Source organism: Mandrillus leucophaeus, unplaced genomic scaffold (assembly GCF_000951045.1).
Source record: "Mandrillus leucophaeus isolate KB7577 unplaced genomic scaffold, Mleu.le_1.0 Scaffold148, whole genome shotgun sequence".
Taxonomy (NCBI): Eukaryota; Metazoa; Chordata; class Mammalia; order Primates; family Cercopithecidae; genus Mandrillus; species Mandrillus leucophaeus.
In genome coordinates this window covers 5,336,576-5,353,680 of record NW_012101454.1, presented here as the reverse complement: position 1 = coordinate 5,353,680, position 17,105 = coordinate 5,336,576, and the positions used below count along the sequence as shown (strand labels likewise).

At 35.9% G+C, this 17,105-nt stretch overlaps 1 protein-coding gene across 1 annotated transcript in view; it reads right to left on the bottom strand.

Annotated features, from left to right (window-relative positions):
- The window catches only part of GLCCI1 (glucocorticoid induced 1), a gene marked incomplete at its 5' end in the record, with an annotated part of 146,710 nt that overhangs the window by 96,794 nt on the left and 32,811 nt on the right, over nucleotides 1–17,105 (bottom strand). The window contains one exon of the mRNA XM_011974738.1: nucleotides 12,260–12,411. Within this exon, the coding sequence (XP_011830128.1) occupies nucleotides 12,260–12,411 (152 nt within the window). The remainder of the gene's footprint in view (nucleotides 1–12,259; nucleotides 12,412–17,105) is intronic.

Below are 17,105 nucleotides of genomic sequence, written 5' to 3'. Positions count from 1 at the left end.
CGTAGAGACAGGGTTTCACCATGTTAGCCAGGATAGTCTCGATCTCCTGACCTCGTGATCTGCCCGCCTCAGCCTCCCAAAGTGCTGGGATTACAGGCATGAGCCACCGCACCTAGCCAATCTTAATTGTTAAGGCATAATGTCTCTAACATAAAAATGTCTTTCTCAGTAAATTCTGTTTAATAATATCACATGAATTTTTCATAGAAAATTGATACAAGTTATAACAGGTTGAGAACCAATGTATAGGTCAATGTACAGAACCAACACAGGTCAGGGGACCAGAGTAAGAGTGTTATTCCTAATAAATACAACCTATTTCACAATTTTACCTAGAGGGGCAAAGGCATGAGAAAGCAATGAAGAAAAACAGGTTAATTTTGTTTCCAGCTAAATGCTTCTTATAAAGAGAAGAAAACTGAGTATCGGGGTAATGGGGGTATGGGAAAGGCCTTTCACGATATACTTTCTACTTTCGAAACAAATGAACACATAACCTATTAAAATTAATAAGTACAATTTTGACTTTGGTGATTTTAGAGATGATTTGAAACTAATGAATAAAATGTTCAACATTTTAGTTACGAGTTAAAATCTTTCATCAATATAGCTGAGTATATTCCTTCAGCAACCAAACAAATTACTCCCCAAACCAGGAACATGACTAATTTCGTGTGAACTATTCAACTCTAGGATTCTACAATCCTCTGTCTCACAATTAGATGATGGCTGAGAGAAAAAGTAAAGGTGATCTCAACAGCCGTCAGCTCCACAAAAATAATTTAGACCCCTAGAATGCAATCTAAGAGGCAAAAACAGTTAAATCTTCAGGCTTGCTTCCATTTCATGAAGAAGTCCCCCAGTCCCTAAAATGTTTCAGCAACTGCTGTTTCTTAAATACATTTCAACAGCAAGCCCTTGACAAGGGCACAGGAAATTCAGACAGCTGTATAAAGTGTGACTTTTGGTCAGGAAATGAATTTCTGATCAGAGAGAAAAAACAAAGTTTTTTTTTATATCAGTAAGTATTTGAGGTACATCACCTACTCCTTTGACTAAAGTCCTCTCCAACCAAGCTCCTTTCAGGAATGGAGGAAAAGGCTAGGTACTTTAAATATGACATCAACAGAAAAGAATATATATGTTTTAGTTCAGAATTAGTTAACTTTATCGAATGTTGCCTAAAGCCAAATGCTGAGTACTTAGTCTGGATCTGTTTCTTAAGAACAAATAAAAACAAATAGATTTCTAGGGAAAGATGCTGGCACAGAGGCAGGATCATAAAACTCCATACACTGAAGTCTAATGAGATTAAGAGAAACTGCTTTATGTGCTTTTGGCATGTCTCATGTTTCACAGTTTAACTTTTAAAAATTAATTTTAAACAATAAAATACCAAATATAATAACAACATCACCTGGAGAAAGGGAAGTACCAGTATACATAATTTTATTTAAGATCTAACCACCTCATCTCTCACCCCTCAAAGAATACAAGTTTTGAAATCTCTCCCTGATACCAACCAAGAGACCAAGTGCCGTGGAAGAAATTAAGAAAATTTTCTAAAGTGCTACAAACCAAAAACATACTAGGCTAGTAAGTTACTTAGGTAAAATCCTTTCAGACCCAAGTGACAGATAATTCAGATGATATTTATACTGTGTTATGCTAGAGCACAGAGGAAGGAAATCTTGCAAAACCTTTTTATGAAGCAAGTGTGAAAATACTTTAAGGCTCATGAAAAAAAAGTAAGAACTCATTGCTGAATAATAAACAAATATAAAACTAACAAACATATTCACTGATGAAATAGCATTTTCTACATAAAGAATTATTCCTGATTAAAACAAGAAAAACCATTAGTAAAATAAGCATGCATACTCTATGTGTAAAAAGCACACATGCCTCACAGCAAATGTCAGCATACCTTGTCCAGTGAGTAAACTAGATACATTACTATTAGAGTCAAGAAAGAGGCCAAGGCAGCCGGGTCCAGTGGCTCACACCGGTAATCTCAGCACTTTGGGAGGCCGAGACGGGTGGATCACCTGAGGTCAGGAATTTGAGACCAGCCTGATCAACATGGTGAAACCCCATCTCTACTAAAAAATTAAAAAATTAGCTGGGCATGGTGGCGGGCACCTGTAATTCCAGCTACTCAGGAGGCTGAGGCAGGAGAATCACTTGAACCCAGAAGGTGGAGGCTGCAGTGAGCCAAGATAATGCCATTGCACTCCAGCCTGGGTGACAGAGCAAGCCTCTGTCCCCCCGCCAAAAAAAGAGTCAAGGCATTCAGTACCATAACTGTTAGTTTACCTGGTTCTGGGAGTGGTAACAAATTCAACTCCAAAAGAGGACGCACACCAAGAAATAAATCATGAAAAGGATGTAGAATTACTATTTGGATGATTGTATACCTGAAAAACCAAAGAAAATTACCTAAAAAATTACTAGAAACAAGAAAAGTCAAGTTGAAGATGTCCCGTACATAAATTAGATATTAAATATCCTAATTACAACAGCAACCAAAGAAGACAAAATATTTAGATATAAGTTTAACAAGAAATGTGTTGTTCCAATAATTAGTTGTAAAATATTCTGAAGGGCAAACATAACACTTGAATGAATAAAAAGATATACCCCTTTCTTGGATAAGATTCAATATGGTAATAAATTCCCCTGAATTCATATTTAATTGTAATATAAAACATTTTGAGGAATTTGACAAATTACAAAATTAACTGAGAAAAATATGCAAGACTAGCCACACAATTAAAATTAATTATAAGCAATACAATTAAAATCATTCAGTATTTAAAAAGATATTAATGGTATATAGTATAGCATAGAGATCCAAATAAGAATGGAAATTTATGATATAACAATGGTATCTCAAATCAGCAGGGAAAAGATAAACTCTTGAAAAATAAATAAAGCTGGATACCTCATGCCTTCCATCAAAATAAACTCAGAAATATCAAAGATACAAATATTTTAAAAGAAACATAAAACTATTAAAAGAAAATATAGTTTAAATGAAATTTCTTAACTTAGAGTGGAAAAAATCTTTCCCAATTATGGTGTAACACAAAAAGCCACAAGGCACAGACCACCGTAATAAACACAGCAGCCAGAAATAAACCCTCGCATATACGGTCAATTGATTTTTGACAAGGGTGTCAAGGCCATTCAATGGGAAAAGGACAGCCTTTTCAACAAGTGGTGCTGCAAGAACTGGATACTCACATCCAAAAGGACAAAGTTGGACTCTTACCTTATACAAAAATGGACTCAAATGGATCAAAGACCTAAACTTAAAGGCTAAAATTCTTAGAAGCAAAGAAGAAGAAAGCTTTCTGACACTGGATTTGGCAATGATTTCTTGAATATGCCAACAAAAGTACAGGCAACAAATGGAAAAATAGATAAACTGGACTTTATCAAAATTTAAAACTAGTACACTATCAAAATAATAAAAAGGAAACTGGCTGGGCGTGGTGGCTCACACCTGTAATCCCAGTACTTTGGGAGGCTGAGGCAGGTGGATCACGAGGTCAGGAGATCAAGACCATCCTGGCTAACACAGTGAAACCCCATCTCTACTACAAAATACAAAAAATTAGTCAAGCGTGGTGGCAGGTGCCTGTAGTCTCAGCTACTAGGGAGGCTGAGGCAGGAGAATGGCATGAACCCGGGAGGTGGAGCTTGCAGTGAGCCAAGATCGCACCACTGCACTCCAGCCTGGGCAACAGAGCGAGACTCTATCTCCAAAAAAGAAAAAAAAGAGAGAATAAAAAGGCAACCCACAGAATGGGAGAAAACATTTGCAAACCATGTATCTGATAAGAGATTGGTATCTGGTATATATAAAGAACTCCTAAGACTCAACAACAAAAAACCCAATTCAAAAATGGACAAAGGATATGAATAGACATTTCTCCAAAAAAGAAATGTAGATGGCCAAAAAGCAGATGAAGTGATGCTCAGCATCATTAATCATTTAGGAAACACAAATCAAAAATCACAGTAAGATACCAGGTGTCAATTATTTTTTAAAAAGGGAAAAAAGAAAATAACTATTGGCAAAGATGCAGAAAAACTAGACCCCTGGTTGGGCGTGGTGACTCACGCCTGTAATCTCAGCACTTTGGGAGGCCGAGGCGGGCAGATCACAAGGTCAGGAGATTGAGACCATCCTGGCTAACACGGTGAAACCCCATCTCTACTAAAAGTACAAAAAATTAGCCAGGCGTGGCAGTGTGCGCCTGTAGTCCCAGCTGCTGGGGAGGCTAAGGCAGGAGAATGGTGTGAACCCAGGAGGCAGAGCTTGCAATGCACTGAGATCATGCCACTGCACTCCAGCCTGGGCAAAACAGCAAGACTCTGTCTCCAAAAAACAAAAACAAAACAAAACAACAACAACAAAAAACTGGGACCCCTGTGTGTTGCTGACGGGAGTATAAAATAGTACAGTCATAGTGGAAAACAGTATGTCAGTTCATCAAAAATTTAAACACAGAATTACCCTATGATCTAGTAGTTCTACTTCTGGATATATATATAAAAGAACGGAAAGCAGAGACTCAAAAAGATATCCATACACTAATGTTGCTAGCAGCATTATTTACAACTGTCAAAAAGCAGAAACAACCTAAATGTCCACAGATGAATGGATAAAGAAAATGTGACTTTTTTCTTTTACAAGTTACATATAAAAAGCATTAAATCCATCATTTTATTAAAATATGTATTTCTAAAGGACTATTACTCTGCCTTAAAAAGGAAGGAAATTTTGACACATGGCTACATGAAGTCATTATACTAAGTAAAATAAACCAGACAAAAAAGGAAAATACTGTATGATTTTTCTCATATGAGGTTCCTAGAGTATATTCACAGAGAGAGAAAGTAGAATGATGGCTACCAGAGGCTGGGGTGTGGTGGGGAGGATGGAGAGCTAGTATTTAATAAATACAGAGCTTCAGCTGGAAAAAGTGAAAAAGTATTAGACATGCATGGTGGTAACGGTTGTACAATAATGTGAATGCACTTAATGCTATGGAACCGTACATTTTAAAAAATGGTTAATTCATCTTCATTTATGGTAAATTTTTTTTTTTTTTTTTTTTTTTTTTTTTTTTTTTTGTGCGGGGAGACAGAGTCTCACTCTGTTGTCCAGGCTGGAGTGTAGTGACGTGATCTTGGCTCACTGCAACCTCTGCCTCCCGGGTTCAAGCGATTCTCTTGCCTCAGCCTCCTGGGTAGCTGGGATTACAGGCACAGGCCACCATGCCTGGCTAGCATGTTATATATATTTTACCATAACTTAAAAAATAGAAAAAAAAAATGAGGTAGGGATTTACATTTTATAAGGAGAGACGCCCATGATCCATCAAATGGAAAAAGCAAGTCAGTAACATGATATAAAGTATGATTTCATCTCTATGTGTATATGTTTAAACAATATATTTCTATAGGTACAGAAAATTTCTCAAAATATGTACCCCCCCAAAAACACCTGTTAATAATACTTAAAGTAGTAGGTCTAGGGAGTTAGTGACTACTATTCATGTCCTTCTATATTACATGGATTATTTTACCATCAGAAAGCATTATTTTTAAAACAAAATTAGACAAAACCCAAAAATACATAATCTGAAATATTTATTTCTTTTAATTTAGCTGAATTAAAACCATTCTGGGATAATTACAGAATGTCTATAAATGTATCACTAAGCATCCCTGCAAGAACTGAGAAGCACAGAGATTTTATAAGACATTATGATAGGATGTTGACCTTGGCAGGGAGCAGATTCCTAAAGTGGAAATTCTATGTTGAGGCAAGTGACTTTTTTCTTTTACAAGTTACATATAAAAAGCATTAAATCCATCATTTTATTAAAATATAAATCGAATCAGAAGCATTTTAAATCCTCATTTAAAAAGAAGGCGGCGGCAGTGGTGGTTTCTCCTCTTAAGACTGAATACATTCACTTGCAGAAAGCTTGTTAATGAAAATCAGCTCTGCAGATTAACACCATCATGTCTTCTAGTTTAATGGACATTTCAAGAGAGGTGACATTTTGAGGCTGAGGTAGCTTGTTTCCAGGGGCTGTTTTGGATGGACTACTCATACAAAGAAAATCGCATCTAATTGTATCAGAAAAAGTTTTAAGGTCCAGAAAACTCCAAGAAAGGTATAACAGGAAAATAAACTATTAAGATACAATTTTTTTAATGTTTAAATAATATTAAGAAAACAACTTAATTAAGCAAATGGCAAAACTCTAAGAAAAAAAGCACTTCTAGCGCTCACTTTTTTTTCATTCTATTTTGATACTGATTTTACGCCCACAATGAATCTTTTGAAAAGCTTTTAATTAAGAAAAATAACACACTATGCTCTGAAAGGCCTACAAAAATTTCTTTAAAAGGGTTATACATTGCATAGTAGTCAGTAAAGACTAGATTATAGGATAGTAACCACACAATCTCCAAATCCAAATGACTTAAAACAGCAAATGTTAATTTATTGCTCATACTACATGTATGGATCATTAAGAAGGCTATGCTTGTCACTGTCAGTGACCCAGATGGACACAGTAGGAGTGAACAGTTACTTCCCCGTCAGAGAGAATGCACCAGTTCTTTAAAGCTTCTTCCCAAATCAAGTCTCATGGCCACACTTAACTTCAAGTGGGCAGAGAAGCAGAATCCTACCATGTGTCCAGGAGAGAGAATGCCAGTATCTATGAACAGCTCTAATCACTACTATACCTGGGAAGTTGTAGGAAATACCTCTGATTATTACTGTATATTTTATTTTTATTACTTGGCCACTTTACAAAGAATATATATTACTTTCACGTTTAAAAACACACTCAAACACAGAATTTAAAATTTGTCCAGAGACTATACCTAAACTATGGGGTGAAGACTGAGGAACAATTACTTTCTTATTACAGTAACCTTAATTGCAAGTTCAATTTTAAGAGTTGGTAATACATTTTTTGTTTTAAAAAGGTTGTATCTGCAAGGCTACAGTAATAAAATATTAAATTTCACAAATGGATTTTAGTTTTTCTTTCTACAAGGCTAAATAGATGACTCTAAATAACTGGCAGTGATCCATTTCTTCAGAGGCCTTAAAAATGTAAAGCTGTAACTTTTAATCCTCAGAATAAATGTGTGAATGTGCACATCGGGTATTAGTAACTTCAATTTACAGGAAAGAAAGCTTAAGACTGGGTCACAAAGCAGTTAAGTCAGTGGGCCATGAATTTTTTTTTAGCATTTTACTAATAAAAATTTCAAACAGAACAGTTAAAAAAACAAAACAAAACAAAAAAAACACTGTTCAGTGAAGGCCCATAAAGCCAATATTCAGCTTCTCTAAATAACATTTTGCTCTATTTGCTCCACTAGGTATCTATCTAGGTATCCACCCATCAATTGATCTTATTTTTTATTCATTTCAAAGTTGCAGATGGCAGTATACTTCATCTCTAAACATCTGAGTTCAGTATTTGTTTTCTGTTCATATTCTGTATTTTTAAAGTTAAAGTTATACAGCAAAATGCACAAGTGTACACTTGGGTAAGTTCCGATAAATGAATTCACCAACATAACTCAAACTTCTATTAAGACATATAACACTGGACAGGCATGGTGGTTCCAGCCTGTAATCTCAACACTCTGGGAGGTCAACGCTAGTGGATCACTTGAGGCCAGGAGTTCAAGACCAGCCTCTACTGGCGAAACCCCACCTCTACTAAAAATACGAACATTAGCTGGCCGTGGTAGCGGGGGCATGTAGTCCCAGCTACTTCCCAGCTACTTGGGAGGCTGAGACCTAAGAATTGCTTGAATCTGAGAGGCAGAGATTGAAGTGAGCCGAGATCATACCACTGCACTCCAACCTGGACAACAGAACAACACCCTGTCTCCAAAAAAAAAAAAAAAAAAAAAAAAGATATACAACATTTAACTTACAGAAATAGAGAGTAGAATAGTGGTTATCAGAGGCTAGGGGTCCTTGGGAGATGCTGGTCAAAGGACACAAAATTTCACTTATGAGAAACAGCTTCAAGCGATCCACTGCATATCTTGACGACTACAGTGAAATATATTGTATATTTGAAAATTGCTGAGAGTAGATTTTAAGTGTTCTCACCACACATAAAAAAATGTATATGTTAAATAGACTGATGTAATCATTTCAAATGTGTGTGTGTCTATCAAAGCATCGTGTTGTACACCATTAATATATAATTTTTACTTAATTAAAATTAACTAATTTTTAAATTAAATTAACATTTCCATTATCCCAGAAAGTTCCCTCACTGGGCCTTGATTTGAATACATGATCTGCTTTCAAAGTCTACAATCTTTTCACAACACTATGCTACTTCTTTTTAACATATAAACATACTAAACATATTAAATTTTTTATGTCAAGCTCTCAATAATTAAGGGAGCTGAAACATAGAAATATAAAAGGAAGAACACCCTGGAGACACCCTCCACCAAGGCCAAACAACCCAGGTGTTTAATGTCTGTAGCAAGTTGAGTATACCACCTTCCTTCCATCAATGTCCACTACATAATTCCACTACATAAATAAAACTACTTCTTCCCACCCTGAGTTCAACAGTTAATCCAGGAGGAACGGATGACGCCATAAAAAGTCTCATATGTTCATCTCTTGTATCTCCAATTAAACTAACAGATGGTTAGGGCAAGACCATTTCTTATGCTTGTGAGGCAAGAAGTAGGTTAGTGGTTAGTGGTTGCCATAAAAGGCAACAGACAGCTGAAGAAAAAAAGGAAACACTTCAGAATCAGCCAGGTCTGGGTTCACTGTCCTCACACTTAATATGTACTACGTACATATTACGTAACGATGTAATATGTACATCGATGTACATATTACGTAACGATGTAATATATAATATGTATGTTACATCGTTATGTAATATGTACATAGTACATATTAATGTACAGCTATGTAATGATGTATAAATTACTTAACTTCTCTAAGCCTCAGGTTCCTCATCTGTAAAATGAGCCCTATATTTTACCTTCTTTTCAATGTCAAGCTTCTCAAATAAATGACCTACATCCAGATAGATGCAAGCCAGACAAGCCCTTATCCTGGACCTCAAAATTTAGGGGAAATTACTCTGGCCTTCTAGCAGCCATGCCCCTCCCCATGGGATAAGAGACCTTGGGAGCAAAAAGCATGGACATTATGAGCCCACCCTGGCTGTAGACTGTACTCCAGGTAATCTAAAACCAGGAATTTCCTGACCAAACAGCAGTAGGCCTGGCTTCTAAGGTCTGCAGACCCATTCCCTGGTTCTTGCTTCTTGAGGATGGCACTTGAATGTGAGGACTGGTGGGTCCAAGTATATGTGTAAAGTCAGCTTGAAGTATAGAATAGATTATAGGGTAGGAAGAAAATGGGACTTAGGCTCAGACGAGGTGGGCCCAGTGGGCCTGGTGGGCCTGGCCCATGTGGATATACACCAGCATGTAACTCTGAAGAATCTGAGAATTCTTAGTTTAAACCTCATCTTCCAGGTCCATATGAAGATTATTTGTCATTGGTAGGGGGGGAGGACAAAGTATATTTTACTCAATAATTTGTTAATTTAACTTACATACATATAGTATACTGGCCTTTATATTTGCTGCAGACCCTGCAAATGTTACAAGTGGGCATGTCTACACATACTACTCACAACTTAAATGTGTATATAGTGTTTGCCAAATTTGCCTTCAATAGTATCATACTTAATCACATAGTAATATCATAGGTTAGGTTTTATTAACCCCACTGCACAGATAAAAAACCAGACATGTGTAAGAAACATATCCAGTGTTCTTTTCTTCTATCTCCACATCACTCTCTTAACTCCCAAATATCTGGGTCTCCTACTCTACCATTATCTCCAATACTGCACTCTCCAAGATAATGTGCTTCTGATCCCCAAATCTGGTCCTTAATCACCATGACCTCTCTTTAGCATCTGATACTGTCAACAATTTTTCCTTTCTTAGAATAGCTTTCTCTCTGATTTCTAAGCCTTCACTATTCCAGTTTTTCACTTAGCCTTTCGATCTTTCTCTGGCTTCTCTTCTTTTTTCAGAGTTTTTGTGAAGAGCGAATAAGACAGTGTTTCTGGGTCCGGCACAGTGGCGCATGCCTGTAATCTCAGCACTTTAGGAGGCTAAGATGGGTGGGTCACCTGAGGTCAGGAGTTCGAGACCAGCTTGACTAACATGGTGAAACCCTGTCTCTACCAAATACAAAAACTTAGCTGGGCATGGTGGCGGGCACCTGTAATCCCAGCTACTCGGGAAGCTGAGGTAGAAGAATCGCTTGAACCTGGGAGGTGGAGGGTGCAGTGAGCCAAGATCATGATGGGCATGATCCAGCCTGGACAACAAGAGTGAAACTCTGTCTCAAAAAAAAAAAAAAAAACCAATATGTTTCCCTCTGGACACCATCAGCACATAGCTACATTTCATATGTTGGTTTTTTTGTGAGTGTTTTTGGCAATCTAAAAAGAATAGCTACCATTTTTTAGTGCAATGTCACAGCACTAGGTACATATATACATAACATACATATATATGTCTGTATTATCCTATAATCCTATTTTAATAAAAATGGAGCTTATATTGGTTAATAGATTAGCCTGTGTTAGAAATCTGACTCCAACACTTTCTAGCGTTATACTCCCAGATAAATCATTTAAGTTCCCTGAGTGACTGCTTTTCCATCTGTGTAATGTTGCCATGGTCTTGTGAGAATTAAATGAAACAAGTTATAAAACAAATAGTACACCATACATAGTTAATAAATATTAACTACCTCCTCCTCTTGCTGCTTTCAGATGAATACATTAGTTTTTGTGTGTGTGCGTATACCTTTCCAAAAACTAAGTCCTCTATCACTTGACCTTCTTCCTTCATACTCTATAACCACATTTTTAAAATTTTTCTTTTTCTTTTTTTAATTATTATTTTTAAATTTTATTTTCTATACCTACATTTTATCATATTTGTGAATCTAACTCCTCTGGAAGGATGGTTCTGAATTAATTATCTGTGTCCAGATCTCTAATTGTCCAAGTCCACACCTCTAAGTTTTGCTAGTTATTTCTATTTGGAAATTCCACTGCCTGCCATATTAAACTTACCACCTTCCTCAGTAAATGAAGAATGGAAAGCAAAAGAGTAGGGCAGCATAAAATATTACAAGGACAGAATTGATGAGATAGATAATAAAGAAGCAGCCAATTTCACAGCTTCAAGCTTGCCTGAGAACGAAAATGACAAAAACTGAGAAGCAGAGTTTTATAGATCATGTCCAAAACTTTCTTTTTCCTCAGTCTTCAGACATGAAACTCTAATTATTCTATTTCCCTAACCTACAAAGCCCAAAATGTTCTTTCCTTTGAATGCCCTCACATTTAAATACTCTATTCATCTAACATCTAATTATATACTGTCTTCTTTTACCAATTTTTATAAATGTGTATCTTATCTACCTAACTGTGCTCCAGGTTTTTTAAAGCCAATGAGTAACTCTTATATTTTTAGTATTCTTCTTTATGCCAATAAATGTTGATTGACTACAGTTATGAAGGTATGGTCAAGAACTCAGATAATCATGAATAAAGATGTTTTCAGATTTTTTTCTGACATGGAGGAAAAGCTTTTCAAATCAAAAGCTCGGAGATCCTTCCAAAAATAGGGAAAATGTGAGAGTTAATTTATATTTCCCTCTGAAGGCTTTTAGTCTTGGTTTTAAACAGAAAAAAATAAATTCTCCAACAAGATTTCATTAGGCATGTGTTACTACTTTATAAATTATTTTCAAGAACTGTGCAAACTCTTTTTAAAAAAATTATATTTTTCTAAAATGATTACTAGTCATTTTAATTGCTATTGCAAAGCAATGCTTAAAATTAATGTCTATTAATTTTAGACATTAATAAATGTAAATGTCTAAAACCATGTAATATAGACTGATGTGCTATTTAAGTATTAAAGAATTTCAAAACTTCTAAAACCCAGATAACAAAAAACAACTCTTGCAAAGTTTATTTAAAACAATGGATTTTTCCTTTCTTCCTTGGTTGGATTTATTTCAAATTTGGGAAAATTTGATATTACATTTTCTTTACTGTGATCAAAACAGAAGAAGTGCAGGGTAATAAACTGATTTTGATTTGTTTTTTTTTTTTACCTGAGTAGCTTTGTCTTTCATGCATGAAGGGTAGTGAACATGAGGATCCCGTGGCCACTGTCCTGTGAGGTAAGGTCCTGTTATTGTATCCAAAGAGGAGGTTCGCCTTATTGTACTAGAGGTTCGAACTTGCTGAGATTTTGCCCTGTCCGCTACAAAAAGTGAAGGAAAAAAAAAAAAGAGTAGTCATTAGTGAAGAAAATAAAATTTAAAGTTCTTTAACTTCATAGTTTGTAGAATGTCATCCTGTCAATTTTCCCCATTATATGTATATTTACACTAATAGCCCTGCTGTATGATCAGAAGAAATGTATGAACCATGTCCTAAGGAAAATACATTCATGTTAAATCTTACATACATTTTCAGGGCTTCCACAGACCCTATGAAGCCTATCCATTTTATATAAATCTGCATATAATCTCACTGCCATTATTTTAATTAAGACTCTCATTCATGTCTCACCTGAACTGTCAGTTTTCTAACTGCTATCCCTGTATCCATTTCAACTAAATTTTACAGTGTCATGCCCAAATAGAAAACATTTCCATGGTTAGTCATTGTCTTTAATTTAAAACCCGTATTATTTAGTATGACATAATAAGCTTTCACAATTTGGGTGCCATATGCCTCAATGTTTAATATCTTGCTATTCCATAATCCCATGCTAAGCATCACATGAATGGCCTGTGTTTTTCCAAAGGTAAAATACACTCTTTCTGCCTCTGTACATTCTACTTCCTAAGCCTAGAACTCTCTTTCTTGTTTACTTGACAAATCCATTTATCTTCAAGACCAGCTCAGATGTCACACTGACTCTGTGAAAATTTCCCCAATGCCCTTTCCTCTCCCCTTCCAAGATATACTTGCCTATCTCTGCTTTCAGGGCACCCTAAACCTGTTTCTCTCCCCCATCAGAGCATAAGTTTAAACCCTACAGACTAAATAGGAGTCAACATTCAGTACTCACTTAATAAATATATTCACAGCTATACAAAAATAACATGCATAAATAACTTTATATTTTAATCCAACTTCCTCATTCACAGACGAAGAATTTGAGGCCTAGAGGGACACTGAACAAGAGACGCAAACAAGGGACAGAGGTAAAAAGAACCCAAAATCTCTAGACATTATACACAGTTCAATCAATCTGCCATAACTTCTCCTTTCCATAGGGGTATCACAAGTATCTCTGTTAAAAATTAATCACACTGAATACCGAATCTATAAGGAAACTATAGAGGACTTTCCATATATCCATCCTAAATAATGTACTACTAATGTGCATTCTATGATAGATCCAGCAGATTTACAGGTTCCCAAGGCTAAGAGTCTTTTCAGAGTCATATCTCACATCAAAAATGCCTTCCTCTTTACAGAGAGTGAAGAAACATTTATTACTGAATGCTGTCCTTTACCTTCCTGAAATCAGAATAATTAGTTTACCAGAAAAACAGAACAAAATGCATGTTATCATATTATGCAGATAATAGCTTAGAACTACAGTTTTTATTTTTTCCTTTAACCCAAGAATTGTAAGAAAAGATCTGAAAATTACCAGAGTTCCTCTTTATCTGTATTACTTTAGCTCCAATTGTATTGTACTGAAGGCAGAGAATCCAGTGGAACCCATTTCTACTCTTTGGAATTACCTGAAATTTTCCCTGTGACCAAAAACATGGTAATTTCTTATAAACATTTCATAAATCAAAGAGAAGGTATTTTATTTTCAGAATATATAGGTCCTTGTCTTATATATCAATTGAATTAAATTATAGAATATAGGAATAGTTATCAGTTTTATCTGTTACAGACTTAGAAGAGTACTCTAAAATCTTTAAACTACTATTGAGTTCTAAAAATTCTCTTTATTCTTTGCACGTTTTTGACCTTTATATTTTAGTTCTATATTATTTATCACATATAGATTCTTTTTTTTTTCTTCTTTTATTATACTTTAAGTTTTAGGGTACATATGCACAATGTGCAGGTTTGTTACACAGGTATACATGTGCCATGTTGGTTTACTGCACCCATTAACTCGTCATTTACATTAAGTATTTCTCCTAATGCTATCTCTCCCCCAGTTCCCCCAACCCTACGACAGGCCCCGGTGTGTGATGTTCCCTGCTCTGTGTCCAAGTGTTCTCATTGTTCAATTCCCACCTAGGAGTGAGAACACGCGGTGTTTTCTGTCCTTGTGATAGTTTGCTGAGAATGATGGTTTCCAGCTGCATCCATGTCCCTGCAAAGGACATGGACTCATCCTTTTTTATGACTGCATAGTCTCTCATGGTATTTATGTGCCACATTTTCTTAATCCAGTCTATTATTGATGGACATTTGGGTTGGTTCCAAGTCTTTGCTATTGTGAATAGTGCCGCAGTAAACATACTTGTGCATGTGTCTTTACAGTAGCATGATTTATAATCCTTTGGGTATACACCCAGTAATGGGATCGCTGGGTCAAATGATATTTCTAGCTGTAGATACTTGAGGAATTGCCACACTGTCTTCCACAATAGTTTAACTAGTTTACACTCCCACCAACAGTGTAAAAGCGTTCCCATTTCTCCACATCCTCTCCAGCATCTGTTGTTTCCTGACTTTTTAATGATCGCCATTCTAACTGGTGTGAGATGGTATCTCGTTGTGGTTTAGATTTGCAGCCAGAAGAGAGTGGGGGCCAATATTCAACATTCTTAAAGAACTTTCAACCCAGAATTTCATATTCAGCCAGACTAAGCTTCATAAGTGAAGAAGAAATAAAATTCTTTACAGACAAGCAAATGCTGAGAGATGCTGTCACCACCAGGCCTGTCTTACAAGAGCTCCTGAAGGAAGCACTAAACATGGAAAGGAACAACCAGTACCAGCCACTGCAAAAACATGCCAAATTGTAAAGATCATCGATGCTAGGAAGAAACTGCATCAAATAACGGGCAAAATAACCAGCTAACATCATGTCAGGATCAAATTCACACATAACAATATTAACCTTAAATGTAAATAGGCTAAATACCCCAATTAAAAGACACAGCCTGGCAAACTGAATTAAGATTCAAGACCCATCAGTGTGCTGTATTCAGGAGACCCATCTCATGTGCAGAGACACACATAGGCTCAAAATAAAGGGATGGAGGAAGATCTACCAAGCAAATGGAAAGTGAAAAAAAAGCAGGGGTTGCAATCCTAGTCTCTGATAAAACAGACTTTAAACCAACAAAGATCAAAAGAGACAAAGAAGGCCATTACGTAATGGCAAAGGGTACATATAGATTATTGACATCAACATTACAGCTTATATGCATCACTATTATAATTTGTCCCATTAATTATTTTTTAAATTTTATCATACTATTATGACCCCTTTCTGCTTTCTTTCTGTTAATTTGCATGGTATGCCCACCCTTTCATTTACAAGCTCTTAAAAGATTTTTTATGTGTATCATAAAACAAAGTATGTTTTTATACCTTTTGAAAAAAACATTGCAGCAAGCCTTCTGATTGTACAAGGTGAGCTTATCCCACTTATATTTATTGTTACAACAAATCTGGTTTAACTTGTCATGTAATTTTTTCCTATTTTGGAATGTTTCCTTGCTACTTGCTTTCTGTTTTATTGTTTGTTTCTTCTCCTTTTATCTTTACCTCCTCCCCACATCATAGGTAACTTGGAAGACACATAAACTGTTTCTAGTTCTATTAACACGACTAGAAGTTATTTATATTAATTTTTTAAATATTTTTCCTGGTGATAAATACCTACTAATTTTAGCAACACTGGGAAACAGAAAAGTAACATCTCCCATTATCCAATTTATAATAATTTGTTTAAAATTTTAAAGTTTACTTTAAATTCCTTCCACCATGAAGAAACAAAAGACAACAAACTGTTGAGAGGCAAAGCCAACATTTATCAGTTGACCTCTAAATTTAAAAGGCCTATATAAAGGTCAGCTATAACCAGATAAGGAAACACCATTCTAACTGAATAACTTGCGCCTCTACTTAAATTGCTCCAAACAATTTGAAAAGTTTTATGTAGTCCATTTAATTATTAAAACTCCTTTTAGTTTAGTAAATAAACAATAGGAACCATTTTTAATGGTTTTTTTGAGGGGGTGGTGTTAAATTTATTTTATTTGTGTTTTCTACAGATGGTCTCGTTCTGTCACCCAAGGCTAGAGGACAGTGGCATGATCGCAGTTCACTGCAGCCTCAAACTCCCGACTTAAGTGATCCTCCTGCCTCAGTCTCTTGAGTAGCTGGGACCACAGGTGCGCATCACTACACCCAGCTAATTTTTTAAACTTATAGAGATGAGGTCTCACTATATTAACGAGGCTGGTCTCAAAATCCTGGGCTCAAGCGATCCTCCCACCTTGGCCTCCCAAAATGCTAGGAATACAGGTATAAGTCACCACTCCCAGCCTTGTTCTTTTTAGACACAGGGTATTGCTCTGTCGCCTGCCCAGGCTGGAGTGTACCGGTGTGATCATAGCTCACTGCAGCCTGGAACTCCTGGGTCTACAGTAGTTAGGACTACAAGTGTGCACCACCACATCAGGCTAATTTTTAAATTTTTTGTGGGGATGGGGGTCTCGTTGTGTTGCTCAAGATGATTTCAAACTCCTGGCCTCAAGCAATCCTTTCCCCTTAGGCTCCCAAAGCACTGCGATTACAGGTATGAGTCACAATACTCAGCCCATTTTAATGTTTTATAATGAGTTAAATACATAAATAATCTATAAATGAGTCCCTTGGTCTGTATAATAATACTCTAATCTATATTTACTTTCACTTATTTACTCTATATCTACTTAATTTTTCTTTTATTTTACA